The sequence below is a fragment of the Mchenga conophoros genome, linkage group LG14 (assembly GCF_057382185.1).
Source record: "Mchenga conophoros isolate Kocher_MC1m ecotype Shallow Benthic linkage group LG14, M_conophoros_male_GT1.1, whole genome shotgun sequence".
In the NCBI taxonomy this organism is placed as follows: domain Eukaryota; kingdom Metazoa; phylum Chordata; class Actinopteri; order Cichliformes; family Cichlidae; genus Mchenga; species Mchenga conophoros.
Window position 1 is genome coordinate 32526030 of NC_140539.1, and position 19363 is coordinate 32545392.

Sequence of the window (19363 nt, forward strand, 5' to 3'; positions counted from 1 at the left end):
ATCAGCCAAGTAACAGTAATTCTAGGCTAACAGTGAATCCAACAATTGACTACCACATGTTTCAACATCTGTGTTAAATCCGATTTCTGTGCAGATGAAATTTCTTTTGAGCCACAAACTCAGGCAAACCCACAGCCTACAAAGCTGCTCATGTGTATACAACATCCTCATTTTCTTCTGACGCGCCAGATGCTTCCTGTGCTGTTACCTTAAAGTTACACTACAGCACTGCACAGTTTAGCTGTCTCCTCTCTGACCTGCTGGAACACAGCACGTTGTGATGGGACGGGCTTGGCATGCGGCACCCTGATTCGCTGTTGTCTCCGGATACTAAAGCCTCGCGCACAGTGCATGCCTGCTCTCTGTTCTTTAGCTGTCAGTCCGTCCGGTCGGCTAGCAGCAGTCGGTGCTCGATTGGCTTGGTCTGGAGAAACCATGGCAGACCTGGGAGATAATGTTACAATTCCTGAGTTCAGCTGCCTTCTCCAAATGGATCCCTACCTCAAACCGTACGAAAAGGACTTCAGGAGGAGGTAAAGCACGGCTCAAACGGCGGTTTTGTAAACAGCTTGTCGCCAAAACCAGTCCCCAGGCAAGCGAGCAAGACCCACGCTCGCAGTGGTATTCGTGTCTTGAATTAAAAACATACACACACTAGAAAAAAACCGTTGTTTACAACACAACCTCGTCTTCAGGTTTGACACTTCAAGCGAATAGAGGTCGTATAGAGCTACGTTTCCCACCCGTGCGCAGTAGCTTTACACCCCCGCCCCCCTTTTCTCCTCCCAGTCAGCCGAATAAAACGCGTTCATAGGAGAGAAGAGGTGTTCGGCTTATGCAAAAATAATGAACCGCTACCAGAAACTCTTCGTTTTACATGACAAGTTGCTGATAAAGGGCAAGTCGTCTCCTAACTTCCTGTGCGTGATACTTCGAGAGCAGGCACGTATTTCTCAGTCAGCTGACATCCACGTTGCTTCCTGAGGTGATGCTGTCAGATGCGTGCTTGTTGTTTAGTGGGTCCAGCATCTTCAGGGCATCTTTTTCTTTCTGTTGGCCTTGCTCTTCATAACAGTGGGTTTTTTTTTTCTTTCTCCGTCTTAGTATCCCACCTTTAGTAGCTCTGCAACGTAGGAGACTTGTGGCTAGAAAAGATGCTGCTGCAGCTAGTGGTTTGTTTATCAAGGTTAAAGGTTCTACAATACGAGTTACCCTTCATGCAAAGTGGACTAGGTTATGCTATGTTGCATGATGTTCTTCTCCAGCTTAGACTTGAACTCCGGACATATATAAGTATGAATGCACGACTTCAGAACTCGCCTTTGTGTGTGTGTGTGTGTGTGTGTGTGTGTGTGTGTGTGTGTGTGTGTGTGTGTGTGTGTGTGTGTGTGTGGTATTTGTAAATGTATAAAGTGTGAGTGGGTTAATGAATTCAGTAGCAGTTTAGATCATGTTACTTGAAATGCACAAAGAAGAAGACTCCTAGAGTTTTATGACCAGGCCACACTGAGTCATATGCTTATGATTTAACAAAAAAAAAAAAAAAATCAGTGGAAAGTTTTGACAAATCCTAAAACAGATTAATTTGTTCAACTTTAATTAGCTCAAGTTAAAGTTCAGCTAATTAATGTCATTTTTCTTTTCTAATTAGAGACTGCTAGTTTTGTTTATTCTGTCACTTTTATCACCCAAGGGAAAGGGAACACAGTGAAAATTACAGGGATTTATAGAACGACTGTTTGCTTATTGTGACAATTAAAACAAACCTCAGTTAAAAAGAATAGAAGCTTGCATTTCTGGAGCACTTTACACGAGATGGTAAAAGATAAGATAAGATAAGATAGAACTTTATTAATCCCTCGGGTGGGTTCCTCTGGGAAATTCGATTTCCAAAAAAGCACAGCACCGACAGAAGTTACAGAGTTATACACACACACATATATATAAATACAGAGACAATATAAATAAAATATACGAAGGGGATAAATAGAATAAATAGGAATAAAAATAAAAATACAAGTGAATTGCACATTTCAAGTATTGAGTCTATTGCACCGTTGACTATTTACAAAAGTATTGCACAAAAGGTATTGCACAGTGAGGTGAAGAGGCACTACAGCTTAGTTGTTCCCTCCTTTGTCCTCCTGTTTCCCCTCCCTCTCCCCTCCAGAGAGGAGTTAAACAGTCTGATGGCGTGTGGGGGAAAGGGGGAAACAAAACCTTGTCCTTCATTGGTACATGCACTGACCTCATGTACATGAACCTCCAACAGTAAATAGACACTGTAAGTCAATAAATTGTGCAATCTTTCTGCTTGCTACTTAAATGTCCTTCTTATTTTTCAAGTGTTTTTAACCTGATAATCCGACTAGATTTCAAAGAAGGGATGGATTTTGTTAAAACAATAAAGCCCTGCAGAATGAGAGAATATTACACAATGATGATCATAGCATGAACTGTTTTATAGGTGTGACGGCATCAGGCTCATTTCAGTCATTTAAAAACGGTGGGTGGGGGGGAGTCATGCTTATGTTCTTTTTTTAACTTGCTGCCAAATGGTGATGATGATCTACAGCTCAGATTGCTATCATTTCTGCTCACCGCAGGGTCAGAGCCTGAAACTAAGCTTTAAAACTCTGCTTAGGGGCTATATAGTTTTATCAATTTTCATTACCATGTCAAATCTGGTTTCTAATGTGGCAGGTAAGGGACCGCCTGCTTTGTATTTCAAGCATGTAAGCAGGGCTCTAGCCTTGCAGAGAGATGAGCGTGTCAGCTCCATCTCAGACACAGCTTGGGATTTTTAGGCTTCACCGAGCCCTAGACGTGTCTCAAACACCTGTCCCGCTGATGAAAGTTGCACATAAATTATTTTACATATAGGATCGCTGCTGTGTGAAGGTTAATTCTTGATAAGCCCCTGGTGTTCTAAGGCCCAGAGTCCAAACACCGTATCATGAACGCAGGCACAGAAATCAGGAGCTTTCTCAGGCTGTGGTGTCACGCTGTGTCCCAGTACTAAGAATTTAGCTGGCTTATCAGAAAGAGACCTATGACCACAGAGGCTGATGCTTTAGATTTCACTGTGATGTCATTGCTCAAGGCTGCTCAGGCTGTGGTTTGTTGAACTGTGGTTCAAGACAGATACTGTGCACAGTTGAAATGACTCCAGTAGATTTTGCAGGTCTGCCATTCTAATTAGTTATTCTGTGGTTGCAGGCAGCTCTCATTTTATCAGGATGCTAGTTTCAGATTGATTGTGAAAACAGCCGTTGATATTGCACGCAGGTTACAGCCCCAGTGAGCAGTGCCGTGTTGATATCGTTCATTATTTACTCTTCCTGTTGCGCAAGTCTGTAGGAAGTGCTGCTAGGATTTTGCAGCTCTGGGCCCTATGCATCTCTTAAATTGGATCAAATGAAAGTAGGGAGTATTGGGAATGCTCCTTAGTACTGCACAGATTTGCGTATGTCATCAGAACTCTTCTCAAAGTAAAAGGAATAATTCTCAGTTTTCTGCTTGTGATGGTGATGTAATATATTTACAGAAAAGCTAATTATTGACTTTGAAGGGATGACTATGAATGCAGATGCTCTGACTGGGGGAAATGTAAAGGAGGAGTTAAAGCTGGAAAAGGGGATAACATGCACACTTGGTTGTAGAGCTGGGCGATATGAGATTTTTTCATATCACGATATGTTTTTTTCATTTCAGGCGATAACGATATCTATCACGATATAAGCCAAATAACTATATTTGTAAGATTTAAATGTGCCGTTGCTCACAAGTAAAATGTGAAATAATCAGCAGCTTGTTTTTAACTATTTATTTCCCATAATAAGTTCAACAGGGTAGATGTACTTAAGGAACATGAGACTTTTTCAGATAAATAAAGGCAAATATTGCAAACTACACAAAAGGCAGCCGCTAAAGCGTTTAAGTTTCAAAATAGAACAAACGAAACAGACTAAATTGTCAATTCCACTTAGAAACAAAATATTAATTCTAAAAATAAATCTTAGTTTGTTTTACAGAAGAACAGACAAAACTGACTAACTTTTGTCAATATCAAATAAACTGAGAACTAAAAGGAAATTCTCAATCTCTCCTTGTTGTATAGCTTAGCTTTTCAAACAGTTTTAACAGTTACTTTAGTCTGACAAAAGCCGAATGACGAATTAGCGCTTCCAGTCAGAGACTGAGGCTACGTCCACACGTACACGGGTATTTTTGAAAACGGAGATTTTCCGTTTTCGTTTTAAAAAATAATCCCGTCCACACATAAAGGCAGAAATGAAGGAAAACGCTGCTATGAACATGCCAAAGCAGCAGGTGGCGCTAGATTCCTAGCCGTGCAGAAATGTTGGCCAATCAGAAGTCTAGAAGCCTCGGTGGGAAAAAGTAAACAAAGCTGGGGCATAGAAGCAGAACTGAGTCGTATGTGTGGAGGGACAGTAACTGTGTGTATATGTAAGCATTTAAACACTGCAGAGAGTAGAATTAACAGTATTGTAGAAATTCATTTCACCGAAACAATAACGTGGCGCACAGTGTGACGCATGCACCAGTTTATTGTATTTCCAGACTTGCTTTCGGCACAATTTACAGTGCACGCTACTCTGTTTTTTGTCAGACTTGAAATAGCCGAAATACCTTCACACTACGGAACTTCTATGGCTCTTCCGTTCGACAATCTCTCCGGCATTGGAACCATCATCTGTTTTCTCTTCGGTCACGCTCGGTTGATTTTTCTAGTCGGCACACTCATTTCCTCCATTATGCGCTGGCTGCTTCCCAAACAAACACACGTGCGGCTTGGCACTTGTGCTGTACGTAACAAGTCACGCGACGTGACGCTGCGGCTGTGATTGGTTCGGCTCTGCGCTACTGAATTTGGATTGGCTGACCTTTTTTTTTTTTTTTTTTTTTTTTTTTTTAAATTTTTTTTTGAGAGGACAAGAGCGGCGAGGTCTATCGCGATAGCTTAATTTCTCTATCGAGTAAAAGTTATATCGCGATACATATCGTTATCGTTCTATCGCCCAGCTCTACTTGGTTGGTTAATAAGAATTATTAGAAGAAAGGCTAGAGAAGATTTGGAACACTGCCTGTTGTTTTAAATTAAATTGATGTTTTATGTACCTTCTTTGAAAGTGGCTTCGGAAGCATTTATTGTCTTTGCCTGAGGGTCGACAAAGATGTGAGTTAAACAGAGGAATTTTGCTTTCATCAATCAACTTCTGAGCAAATGTTCAGGTCTCTCTTTAGCCCCATTAATGCTTCACTAGAAGAACGTTAATGACATTAGTTGAAAGTCACCTTGCTCCTGGCCTGTATGGAAGCCCCTTTTTTATGTGAGCGAAGATAAAAAGCAGAAAAGCTTATTCTTGTCTTTCTCCAGGCTATTGCAGACTTTCTTGACACTTCTGTGCTTCAGCTGTCACCATCAGTCATACACAACACAACAGACCTTAACACTCACTCTAAATTTAGATGTCCAATTGTATAACAGTGAGTGTGTGAAAAGGGTGCAGAGTTCAGCTCATCTGTGGAGAGAATTTCAAGACGTGCTTTGTAATCAGACGGAAAATATTAAACTGGGACTTTGATTTGGTTAAGATATCAAAATAACACCACTTTTATAGTCCCCGAATCCATGGCTTAAAGGAACACGACACATGAGATGCCACAAAGTTGCTGCAGAGAATTTTTAATCAGACAAAAAATATTTACTTGCAAAAATCAAACGCAAATAAAGAAGATGGAAGCACCAGCTCGGGGGGGGGGGACAAAAGGGAAGACCTTGAACCAGCAATGCATTGGACTGTTAGGGTTAGACTTTACCCCTAAATTAATAACAAAAAGCAAAACTAATGAAATCTAGACTGAAAGCAAGACTGTCCATAATTCCCATCTGAACTAATAATTAATAAACAAAATTAATAAAAGGCAGCTTAAGCAAAATCCATTGCTAGCGCAGGAGAGGTGTCTTCCCACTTCTTAAATGTGCCAGTTAATTGAGGCGTGTGGAACTTCTTCAGCCTTAAGTGTTGAATTACAGGGTTGCATTAACCATTATTCAACACCACTAAGACTCTTGTCTTTTCTTCTGTCTTCAGCATTAGAGGACTGTAAAAACAACATCCAACGCATTATTACCAACCTACTTTTCAGTGGTGTATCACCTCATCAGTGCGATCTTGCAACAGGACTGCACCAGAATGCCAGTGAAAATAATGGCACAGCACACATGGGTGTGCAACTCAGGAGGGCTTTAATGCTCTCAAACAGAGGAATAAGTGAGTGGAGTGAGTGGAGCAGCAACAGAAGTTCTTAAAGAAACTTCAGTTAGAGCTACCATCCTCCAAAAAGGACTAAATCTTACTCTTGGAGGAGGCCACTAGAAACATCTTGATTGCCTTTTGTGTTTATTTTTCTAAGATGTACCACTGTTGCTTGACTCAACCAGCCGTCAGCCCTCAGCCACCCAGCGTGCTTATTCTACAACATTAGGTACATAACAGTATCATTTTAGGTACGCTTTGCATTCATGCCAAAAATGTGTTGCTCATTCTTTGAAATGTGGCAGGTGTTTGGAACACATGAAAGGGCATGACTGTATACTGCATGAAAGCATTTTGTTTCACAAATGTAGATATACCTCACTTTGGGAGTCACTTGCGCATGGAATAGACTTTCAGGATGTCTGGCCTGGTCACAAAAGCTGCAAAGCCAATTCAACACTGTCTGCATGTTCTTCCATTTTAAGGACGAGGGTAACAGTTTAACTTTTGTGACACAACTGGCCACCTATACAGAAACAGCCACACCCACTCAGAGTTATCAGCCAGGAGACGAGATGAATGCTGTGACATTCATGCAGGAGTGTGTCCGGCATGAATGTCATGTTGCAGATATGAGTTTGGGTTGTCACATCAGAAAATAAAGAACTGAACTGATACATGATTAGTCCTTCTTAGAATTAGAATTCAACTTTATTGTCATTGCACATGCACAGGTACAGGGCAACAAAATGCAGTTTGCATCCATCCAGAAGTGCTTTAGTGATATAGATATATTACAATATATATTAGCAATAGTATAGATATGTAAGTATATTACAGAAATGGGTCTATTATGGTATGTTATAATGTACACGGTATGAAGTATGTTGTGAATATTCTATAACTATAAGTATGTACAGGCTGTAGTGAGTACAAGCTATGTACAGGCTATGAACAGGATATAAATATGAAAAACTACAGAATATGAAATAAATAACTACAGAATCTGGGATATACAGCTATACAGAAATGGGAACTATGCAAGTTGTAAACGGTTGTAGGATTAAAAATTATTGAATGTACAGAATGATTATTTACACAGAGCTATACAGTAGTGCAGTTAAGATAAGTGAGGGTGTAGATAGTTTCTACAGAGGCTATATAAAGTGCTAGTGGTTGTGAGTGGTGGTTCAGTCCATGTTATTATTGTGTGTTTGAGGGTACAGTTGTCCATTGTGGGTGTGTGTATGTTCAGTCCGTGTGTTAACGTGGGTCAGATGTCAGGAGGCAGAGTTCAGGAGTCTGACAGCTGTGGGGAAGAAGCTGTTCCGGTACCTGGTGGTCTTAGTCCGGAGGCTCCTGTAGCGCCTCCAAGAGGGCAGGAGGGTGAAGAGTCCATGTGATGGGTGACTGGGGTCTTTGATGATTTTCCCAGCCCTTTTCAGACACCGCTTCCTGTAGATGTCTTTTATGGCAGGAAGTGGTGCTCCGGCGATGCGCTGGGCAGTTTTCACGACCCTCTGCAACGCCTTCCGGTCCGAGGCAGAGCAGTTCCCATACCAGACTGTTATACAGTTGGTCAGGATGCTCTCGATGGTGCAACGATAGAAGTTCACCAGGATGTCTGAGGACAGGTGGTTCTTCCTCAGAGTCCTCAAGAAGAAGAGGCGCTGGTGAGCCTTCTTGACCAGCTTGGCGCAGTTGGTCATCCAGGTGAGATCCTCGGAGATGTGGACTCCCAGGAACTTGAAGCTGCTCACACACTCCACAGCCGTCCCCTTAATGTGGATGGGTGGATGTGGGTCAGCATTCCTCCTGTAGTCCACGATGAGCTCCTTGGTCTTCTCGGTGTTAAGCAGCAGGTTGTTTCTGTCGCACCACTCAGCCAGACGATCCACCTCCTCCCTGTAGGCGGCCTCATGCATGCATCTTCACCAACCCTCTTTAAAGGATTGACCCGTATTTTAGTTACAGTAGCTATTATCTCTTTTGAGAGGGTAAAACTTACCTCAGGGAAACAAACACACAACAAAAATCTAAAAATAATAATAATGATAATAATAAATTAAACATGGTTAATGATTCACTGTCTGATCTAAAGACACCTGTATTCACTGGGATTTGATCGGATGTGTACTACAAGTTTCAAGCAGTCCACCTCCTCACTACTAAAGTCCAGAAATGCAGGAAAACTACATGGTTGCAGCAAAGGAAATGTCAACACCCGATTACGACACAGCAAAAGTGCAGCAGAGGACAACATCAAGGCAGCTTTACTATTTTTGACAAGAGTTTGAATCAGACACAGTCTTCTCTCGGTAATGATATGCTTTTAACTTATTCACGTGACATTGTCTGCTTCAACACAGCTAATCCGATGTGGTGATAATCTAAATCCGTTCACAGCATAGGGCCTGCTGTAACACCCATGCAGACTGGAAAAGAATTGGGCAAGAAAACTGACACTTTATCTGCTGTTTCAAATTGTCTGGCTTTGGCGCTTTTTTTTTTTTTTTTGTCAGTCCAACCTTTCATCATCATCTGTGCTGTAGACACATTTTTCTTTCCCAACTTGCGCACCTGGTGAAGTTCAGAACAGCAACGACGTGATTAAGAATACTTTGTGGTTCTTTGTAGCAGTTTGAGAGGCCGCACACGCATACTGGATTCAAGCCAAGCAACTCCTGAACCACTTCCTTCGTGCCAGAAATGCGAAGATGACTGTCTTCAGTAATCTGAACATGACCTGAGCTACAGTATAATGTTCCATTCATTCATTCTTGCATGGACACAGACAGCAGTGTCCAGCAGTGATGCCATATTTACAAAAATAATCAGATGCTTTTTTTGCAACCTCGTCCTCGGGCACAGCAAGGTCATACGAGGAGGCAATGGAAGAATCACGATTCTGCTCTGTCATGAGATGTAGTGACAAATGCACATCGCCGAGGCCTTCACTTTGGCCATCAGGCTCTTTAACAGATGATTCAGAGAACTATTTCCATCTACTCCATCATGATTGGGGAGACAGAGAGAAGAGAGGAGAAGAAATAATTTATCCTTAGTTTCAGAATTTTTCTACACGCACAATCAGGCTCAGCCATGAAACTACATGAACACATGATTCCAATTATAATCCAATTATTGTAGTTAGTAGATTCATTAAGGACATTCCATAAGGTCAATTTGATATATATAATGAAGACTAGGTAAAGTCTGCTGGTTATCATTATTATGTTTCTGGTCAACACCAGAAAGAAAATTCTGCATTGTTATGCTTTTATAATTAGAGCTTTGAGGCAAGATAAAGGTTTGTGCAATGTCTAATCAAGTGAAGGTGACCCTCACATGTACTTTGAGTTAACTGCTCATTAGCACAACAAAACACAAAAATAGATGGTTGTGTGGTCGACATTAGACCTTGTAACATTAACAAATTAGCATTGTCACTGTGAGCACTGTGAAACTGTGTTGATTTCTGTCAGATAAAGTAAAACGTACTGATTGTGCTCACCGTAGTGCGTTTTCCAAGGCAAGAAAAACCCTACTACCAAAGCATGTTGTTTTAAGCTGTCTTGTTTAAATGCTTTATTAATTTCTTACTTACTTTAACTGCTAAGATATTTCTTTGAACTTGGTTCATTTTCTTAATTTCAAAATTAACTGTCATTGTACAGTTGCACTGAAAAAATGGCGTTTGACACTAGAATCAAAAGAAAGGTGCCATGGTAAAGTATAAGTGTGTTAAGATGAACAACAGCTCCTTGAAAAAGGTTTTCAACCAAGCCCAAGTTTTGTAACTTAATATAAATGTGACAAAATCTCCAAAGAGACCCTCCTGCCCAGCTCCCAAGAGAGAAATTCTAGTTGGCATCCATTCCTGCTGCTGGGCATGGGAAGAGCTTGACTATTCAACTTTTCTTTATGGTCTTTTTGTCTTCGGATTATCCAATCTCGACGTCATGCTGCTCTGCTTTTTTGCCCACTCCACTTCAGTCTCCTGCAGAGTTTGTTTCTTTTGTGGCCCAGAGGAGGGAAGATCTTCTCCCACTGGAGATGATCGATTCTCCACTGCTTCTCTGTGTGCTTCAGAGTTGAAGTCAAGTTTTTCCAGCTGTTTCTGAGCCCCATTTCTCGTATTCAGGAGAGTGTCTCCAGCTGGTCTGCTTTCTTGGACGATATTTGAGCCTCAGATTTCTCAATGGTGAGCTCTTTTCTGGCTTACCTTCTCAAGCACCTGCTAAACCCTAACTCTGATTTTCAATAGAGCTGTTGCCAGCTCATTAGCTTCCTTTTGTGCCTTCTGGACTTTGGTCTTGCTTTCAGCAGAGCTTTATCCAAAGGTCTACGTTTTCCCTCTTGTCCTCATGGTCTCAGCATGTAACTTTGAGAAAAAGAGCAAATATTTTTACTTTATTTTTACTGTTTGAAATCACAGCCTTGCATAAAGGAAGTGGTACCTCAGTGTATTTGAGGGACACATAAAATTAATGCCATACAGTAGTTTTACTAATTTATGACTTCATAAGCACAAAGTTCTGTCCATGTGTAGCGAGACCTTATTTAATTAATGATACTATTAAGTGTTTATTGGCGTCGGTTGCTGTACTTTGGTACTTGGGGTAATTACCAATAAAGTGTAAAACACCCATGTGCACAATAATGTTAAAAAAAAGCCTGAAAAGGAAAATGCAGATTTTTAGTATTGAATAGAAACTACCAAAACATAAACCAAGAGGACTTGACACCACATGGGATTTAAGTAAAAGCTTGGCTGTTTATTTTGACAAGCTTTTGTAGCCTAGAAGACCCTGGAGGGCTGTGATCACCATCCAAGTCAACTGATTGTCAGCAACATTATGTCAGTACCACCTCCCAAGACAGTGAGAGTGAGAACATAACTCTAAAACATTACATTTGATTTACAGAAATGTATTAAACATAAGGTTCTGACTGATCTTTTCTTTGTGTCCGGAGTCATTATTAGGTATGGATGATTGATGAAGTTATGGATTAATACCTAGAACTCACTTTGGTTGTGACCAGTTAGTACTCTAAAGTTGCAGGCAATTTAATAAAGCCAATGAAGACTACTACAAGACTACTAGGTACAGATGCCTGCTGTTAATTAAACCATGTATATCCCACAGATATGCATATATCATATATTCTAAATTAATCCATATTTGCTCATCTTGTACAAAAATAACATCATTCTTATGGTGTCCTTATGCAGTTGTACATAGCAACAACATAGTTACTTTCTAAACAAACATTGATGAATGAATATTCTGTCTTTGCAGTTTAAACCAAACTTATAGCCTTTAAGGAATATTTGGCCAACTTGATATTTTAAGTGAAAATGTGTTTTCTGTCTAAAACTGTCAGTTATCTGACACGGGGATGAGAATTTTGTTGTATGAAGTGGTGTTGCAGTAAGTGTGATCTCTCAATTGTGCCACAGGATATTTTTCTTTTCCAATATCTTTGTAGATAGAGAAGTTATCTAAACCAAAAGATAAGAGATCCAGGACAGAAATCTGTTCTTCACATCTATAATCTCCCACTGCTCTATTACCACTGAATGGGAGACGGGACAAAACACTTTTGTAATTTCAAGCAACAGGGATTAGTAGTGTCTCTAGTGGTTTGCTACCTCAAAATGAGCAGCGGTGTATCTCTCGGAAACTGAAATATTGCTTTGCACTATAGAGAAGCCTGTTATAAAATTCAGCCATGTACCAGAGGTCTGTCTCATCTCTCTTAGTCCATAATCAATATTTTGGTATTGATAATGGACCCCAGCATTATGTAAAAGGAGTGGATTAGTAAACAGTGTTCTTTCATATCATACTTTAAGCTTCACTAAATATTATATAGAATTTGTTAGTTTGGGCATATTAACAGTGTACAGCTTCTTTCCACTGTGGTCAAAGGGCTAAGAACGGCATTATTTGGGTTCATGGCTCTTAATATGCAAAGAGATCAAGTACTAATAAGATATATCACATTGCATAATGATTATATTTTTTAACCTCCTAAGACCCGAACTCTTCCTTGGCATGCATTTTTAATTTCTCTGTGATATTTGGGCATATTGGGACCTGATGAATGTAAAAACGAAGAACTACCCGATTTTTTTTTTTTTTTTTTTTTTTTAACCTAATTTTTGTTTCTAAGAAAAATGAGAGCCACATATGAGATATTCATTTAAAATTTCGATAGAACAGTTGCAGTATAATGTCCTCGTAAGTGGATATCAGGCCCTTGTAGAGCAAGATTGAGTATTTTGGTCTAAATAACCCAAAATGTGATGTCCACATATGTGGACGCCAGGTCCTAGGAGGTTAAACATCTGACTACAATTGAAAATATAAAATACACACATATTTTCATTGTCTGACAAATAATCTAGTTTTCAGGGAATGTAAGAAGGAAGAGAGAAGTTGTGGGGAGACCGCTAGTTTTGCAGTCATGATTCTGATCTGCTAGCTTCAGGACTTCATGGCTAACAGTGAAGAAAAGTGGGTGGAGATGGTAGAATGTTTCGCAGACAAATTTTGACTATGGATACCATGTGCAGTCCAGTACTGTAGTAATCTGTAGAATTTGCAACTAATGTAAAACATTTGGATATTTATGGAAATATAAAGCCAGTGTGAGGATTGAGGTGAGGAGAGTTAACAACTTAATCCAAACTCAATTTTTAGATAAATGCACAGGGCGGAAAGGAGAGATATACTGCATGTGTTTGATTTATATTTGATAAGAGTAACATTTGTTTTTGCTGTACCTTTAACCCATCCAACCAAACTCACTATCTTTTATCTGAAGTAGAACCAATGTAAAAGATGACTGCATTCATACACTACTGGATTTTGGCTCTTGAGTCCCTCTGCTCCAACCTCCTTGAACCCATTAGTAATGATAACAGACATGACTTTCATGCCTTCTAATACTGTGGCACTGAAGCACTGCCACAGTGTGAATCCATCCTTTGTCCATTTTCTCAGTATATTCTTGAAACTGTGACAAAATGGCAAAGGAAGCATGTGGCAGCGTTCGTTGGACTTAAAAGGTTTACATTTGGCAACCACTGTCTGTACCCACTATGCTCAATACAGGGAGCAGCTGCTGAGAAATGGCGCTGTTACTTCAGCCCATCATCACTAGCCCCAGGGCATTCATAGGCCAGTCTGAGCTTGGCTTCAGGGCTATAGGGGAGGGAGTGCACTTAACTCTGCTGGTTGCAAGAGGCTTTCTTTACCGGGAGGGGATCTGATATGGACACCGGCTTGGCTGCTGGAACTTAAGTGAGATAAATTGCAAAGTAGTTAGTCTGTCCTTTGCAGTTGAAGGTAACGGACAGGTTTATCTCTCAGGATATGTCTGTAGTCACACATTCTTGATGCTATGAGGCAGGTTTGCATCCTGAGGGTAGACCTTGGAACCTTGTGAGCACAGAAATATTATGAGCCGCTGAATGTGCTTGTTTTTTGGGTCCCTCCCCCAAATATATCTTCTATGGACGACTTTCATATGCATATCGATACATGCATGAAGTGCATAAGAGAATGTTTTAACAGTTATGATCTATGATCTAGCATAGAACAACACAAATGAATGGTGAAACCTTCTGACTGTGATTGTTTTTAGAAGAATTTTTGAACATCGACAGAGTACAGCAGAGGGACTTCATTTTCTCATACCTGAATCAGAATCAGAACACTTTATCAATCCCTAAGGAAATTATGTATGATTTTGATTTTATAATTTGGTGCTTAGCGATGATTTTTTTTGTGTGTGTTTACATGCCCTTACTCTTGTGTTGCTCTACTTACAAGTAAATAATTGAATCAATGTAATTTCATATGATCTTTTACTTTATATAACTTGGAAAATGTTTATAAAATAATATATGATATTCTGTTTGTTTTGTTTTTATTTATATGTAAATTATGACACTAGAATGAAATAGAAAGCCTTTGTATGGTACCTTTCAAAATACAATTAGCAGAAATTAGGAGAGCTACTCATGGTTAGTGCACAGTTACACAGCTAGCTAAAAAAATAATTAGATAAATATATACACGAATACACAGTTAAATAAAAAATAATAACTGCACAGTGATGAATTTCGCAAGAATGATTTTATTGCATATTTTAAAAGTTACACAACGGTAATTCTTCCACTTACAGAGATTAAACATTAATAAAAATGAAAAATCTTTTAAAAGAAAACCCAAATGAGATAAATGGGTAAGTTTTTAAGGAATTAACCTCAGATTTATTATAAATCCACAGCTGATTCGATCCAGAGAAAGTTAGTGTGGAGAAAAAAAGGGAACATGCCCGCTGAAGTAGAAGCAGAGGAGACAGCTTGATGCAATGGGAGGAAAAATCAGTTGCAAGTTATTCTGTGCAGAATTCCTGAAATCTATTCAGCATAATATACTGTATAATATCAGATATAATCATCAAATGGTACATTAACTGGAGGACTTTCATTCATGCATGTTTTTATGTGTTCTCTGTGCTTTGAAGGTATGAGTTGCTACAGAAGCAACTTTTCCTGCTGGAAGAGGCTGAGGGAGGCTTTGACCAGTTCACACGCAGTTATAATACCTTCGGTGTGCAGCGAAGGCCTGACAACAGCCTGTATTTTAAAGAATGGGCTCCAGCTGCAGAAGCCCTCTTCCTTACAGGCGACTTCAGTAAGTAGCTTGAGAAGAACCGTCTGTTCTGTCTGTGACACCAGGGTGCTGTGCATGTGATATCCGAGTTTGTTTCCTTTAAGCTTAGTGAACTTTCTTGCTGTGTATAATTCTTGACACAATGTGGATGTGGACACCCTTAAGGTGGAAAGTTGTCACTGTCACTTTAATGCTATTTCTTTTTCAGTGCTTCATGTGTGCTGGGGAATCTGCTTTACTCCCAGCAGAAATCCTCATTATCCTTAAAATAAAAAACATAGGTGAAGCTGGTAAATTTCTACAGTAGCAATCATTTTCTAAATAACATTAAAATACAGAAAATGCAAATTAATTTGAAGCTGCATAAACAGTTTGACACCCCCTCCCCCCAAAAGAGAAGAGATTTCAGTGCAGAGCGAAAGGTTGCATGTCTCCATAGTGCATTAAATAAAAAATTTGACATTTTTGCGCTCCTGAACACAAAAGGGCAAGAAATTAAGAAAACACAGTGTGCCGTGTTTCAACAGTATCATCACTTTTGAACAGCCGACATGGGAGTTGGAAATGTGGAAGATATTGATTACACAGGATAAACTTGCATACTGAAGGGTAGCTTTTGAATGTTGGGAGTGTTTGTTAATATTTTAGCAGCTAGTTATTTCATCATCGCTTGCAAAGTTGTTGAGAGTGCAACCTCTGTGTTTGCACTGAAATCTCTATTCCCTCTGGTCCCAACTTTGGAAGTAATTTAATGGACTTTCGGATTTTATTTTTAGTTAATGGATGTAGTGGGAAAATAGAGCAACATTGTTTCGTTGTATCATCCTTAAGATGATTGACTGAGACAAGCTCTCGTCTCTCAAGTGTTTTTCACAACCATTATTTTTATTATTAGTAATATTATTATTATTGGTCCCTGTCTCTCCCCCAATCAATCCTTTGATTTTTCTGAAAATCGACAGTGCCCCTTATAATCCCGTGTGCCTTATGTATGAATTCTGGTTGTGTTTACTGACCTTGAAACGATTTTATGTGGTACACGGCGCTCGAAAATCTGTCAAATGTTTTAGTACGACTTTGCTAAGCTACGAAGCCGCACCGCTTGATGGATTGTCGGAGCATTACGGCTATCGTAGGCAGGAGCCTCGCAGAGTGATACGTACTGTGCTTCAACATAATATTACTTATTGTGTGTGTGTATTAGGGCTGCCACGATTTGTCGACTAGTCACGATTACGTCGACTATCAAAATCGTCGACGACTGATTTAATAGTCGACGCGTCGTTTGAAGCTTTGTAAGATCCCAAAAGACGCAGGAATAAGTAGTAGGATTTAAGAGTGTAATAACGGACTGAAACAGAAGATGGCAGCACTGCATGTACAAGGATGCCAGCTGCCGTTAAACCCCGAAGAAGAAGAAGCAGCTGTGTCCCAGAATTCATAGCGCGGCCCAGCTTAGTTTCCAACAATGGCGGCAGCTAGTTAGTTTTAATATTACTCTTATTATTCTTTCTGGGTCACAAAATAAACGTTTAACATATTTTCAGGCGAGAATGTAGCTGTGTAAACCTCAAATATCGGCTCAGTTTATCAGGACACCACATATTTTCAAAAGCGCTCCGACGTTTTCGGAGACGTCTGTTACCCACTAGCTCGATAGCTAGCCGGGGGCTAGGTCACTAGCGCGGTGAGAACACCGGACTCCCGGCAAATTGTTTTCAAACCCACCGCCGTCTTTCGCTACTCAGGTTAAATATATGAGTCACTTAGATAAATTAAAAATGTTGTTGTTTGGCTTTTTTTTTTTTTTTTGTATTTTATTTGTTCCTGAGTAAATCGGTTTGTCTGAGATTAAAGTTATAGTTTTTACACAGCTGAATAAACGTCAAGCAGACAGCTGATTATCAGAAGTGTGAGATGCTGGAGAATATACTCCGTTGTCCTGTTATATTTTAGATAGCAAGGAGTTTATTAAACTTCACCGAAACAATCTGCAAATTTCATTAAAATTTAATAAACTATCATCTTGTCTTTATTTTTAGTTAGCACCTTAAAAGCTTAAAGCTGTAAGCTAATGATAGTTATATAAGAGCAGATGCTGCTGGTGCAATAAGCTGTAGTTTTACGTCCAGTGGATGATGATCTGATTAGTCGACTAATCGCATAAATAATCGGTGACTAGTCGACTATCAAAATAATCGTTTGTGGCAGCCCTAGTGTGTATAACCTCTTTTTAAGTTTTGTGGATATTATACAGGGAGTGCAGAATTATTAGGCAAGTTGTATTTTTGAGGAATAATTTTATTATTGAACAACAACCATGTTCTCAATGAACCCAAATAACTCATTAATATCAAAGCTGAATGTTTTTGGAAGTAGTTTTTAGTTTGTTTTTAGTTTTAGCTATTTTAGGGGGATATCTGTGTGTGCAGGTGACTATTACTGTGCATAATTATTAGGCAACTTAACAAAAAACAAATATATACCCATTTCAATTATTTATTTTTACCAGTGACACCAATATAACATCTCCACATTCACAAATATACACTTCTGACATTCAAAAACAAAACAAAAACAAATCAGCGACCAATATAGCCACCTTTCTTTGCAAGGACACTCAAAAGCCTGCCATCCATGGATTCTGTCAGTGTTTTGATCTGTTCACCATCAACATTGCGTGCAGCAGCAACCACAGCCTCCCAGACACTGTTCAGAGAGGTGTACTGTTTTCCCTCCTTGTAAATCTCACATTTGATGATGGACCACAGGTTCTCAATGGGGTTCAGATCAGGTGAACAAGGAGGCCATGTCATTAGTTTTTCTTCTTTTATACCCTTTCTTGCCAGCCACGCTGTGGAGTACTTGGACGCGTGTGATGGAGCATTGTCCTGCATAAAAATCATGTTTTTCTTGAAGGATGCAGACTTCTTCCTGTACCACTGCTTGAAGAAGGTGTCTTCCAGAAACTGGCAGTAGGACTGGGAGTTGAGCTTGACTCAATCCTCAACCCGGAAAGGCCCCACAAGCTCATCTTTGATGATACCAGCCCAAACCAGTACTCCACCTCCACCTTGCTGGCGTCTGAGTCGGACTGGAGCTCTCTGCCCTTTACCAATCCAGCCACGGGCCCATCCATCTGGCCCATCAAGACTCACTCTCATTTCATCAGTCCAGTCATTAGACCACACCCCTTCTCATTACAGAGACGCACATCACCTAATATGCTTAATTGGTAGTAGGCTTTCGGGCCTATACAGCTTGGAGTAAGACAACATGCATGAAGAGGATGATGTGGACAAAATACTCATTTGCCTAATAATTCTGCACTCCCTGTACATGGTTATGCTGAGGATGTGTCGGCCAATTTCCACTGGAAATGCCTTTTGGTTAAACTGTCAGCAAGGAATTTACATTCGCACTGTTACGTTTTTATACAACTTTAATGCAGAAAAAAAACAGCTGCTTGTTTAAGTGAAAATACATTGATGTTTTTTTTTTTTTTTAACGAATATAATTGTGGAGTTGTAAAGTATTTTGTCTAGTGTCAATTATATCGTCAGTTATATCATTATCACAAATTTTCAAATGTATATCGCGATAAATATTTTTGGTCATATCGCCCTGCTCTACTACTTAGTTCTGTCTCTGCCACCCCCTCTTTCCATAGTTCCTCTGTTCCGTTTCCTTCTTTAATTATCTTCCCAGGACCTTGGGCAGCAGCCCAATTCCAACATTCAATTCTGTGAGAGATTACATTTTGACACGGCTCAGTTATATTATTTGATTTCAGTTTCATAGTAAATGTGGAAACACCCCAGTAGCCCTAGTCATGAATATGGTGCAGGTTGGGTGCATAATGCACTGTTTTTTTTTGTTTTGTTTTTTTTCAGAGGAGTTTAAGAAAAGCGAGATAAATAAATTGTTAAAAAAATATGACTTGGCCTCCCTGTGGAAAGTGTTGCTGCAGTATCCGGTCACTTCTCGAGCATCTCTTTTGATTTGTTCTCTATCCTGCAACTGTTATTGCTCATGAATAACAAGAAGATGTGGGTTTACAGAATAAAACATCCTAAAATGACATGCCGAGGTGGTCACTTTTCAATAAATGTTTTGTGTCCTAATGTGTTCCTCAGTCAGTGGCAGTTGTGAGTGTGGAATCGGCACATTATGAATATGCCTTTTTGTTGTTGTCTCAGAGATAAAATTCAGTGAGCAGTGAAGTGGTGTTTTATCAGTTTTTCTTTTAGATGACTGAGCCTGCTGCTTTTACTCGGTGTCGCAAAAGTCACAAGATACTGGAGAACAGTGCTGGGGAAAAAAAACAAAACAAAAAAGGGAGGGAGGAGGGAAAAAAAAGCACAATTATGTAAGAGAGTTTGGAGG

At 39.7% G+C, this 19363-nt stretch overlaps 1 protein-coding gene across 1 annotated transcript in view; it reads left to right on the forward strand.

Moving 5' to 3' along the window:
* The first annotated feature begins 336 nt into the window (after nucleotides 1-336).
* The window catches only part of gbe1b (glucan (1,4-alpha-), branching enzyme 1b), a 108030-nt gene continuing 89003 nt past the window's right edge, over nucleotides 337-19363 (forward strand). Inside the window, exons 1-2 of the mRNA XM_085243996.1 lie at nucleotides 337-533; nucleotides 14829-14998. Of these exons, the coding sequence (XP_085100122.1) occupies nucleotides 352-533; nucleotides 14829-14998 (352 nt within the window). The 5' untranslated portion in view covers nucleotides 337-351. The remainder of the gene's footprint in view (nucleotides 534-14828; nucleotides 14999-19363) is intronic.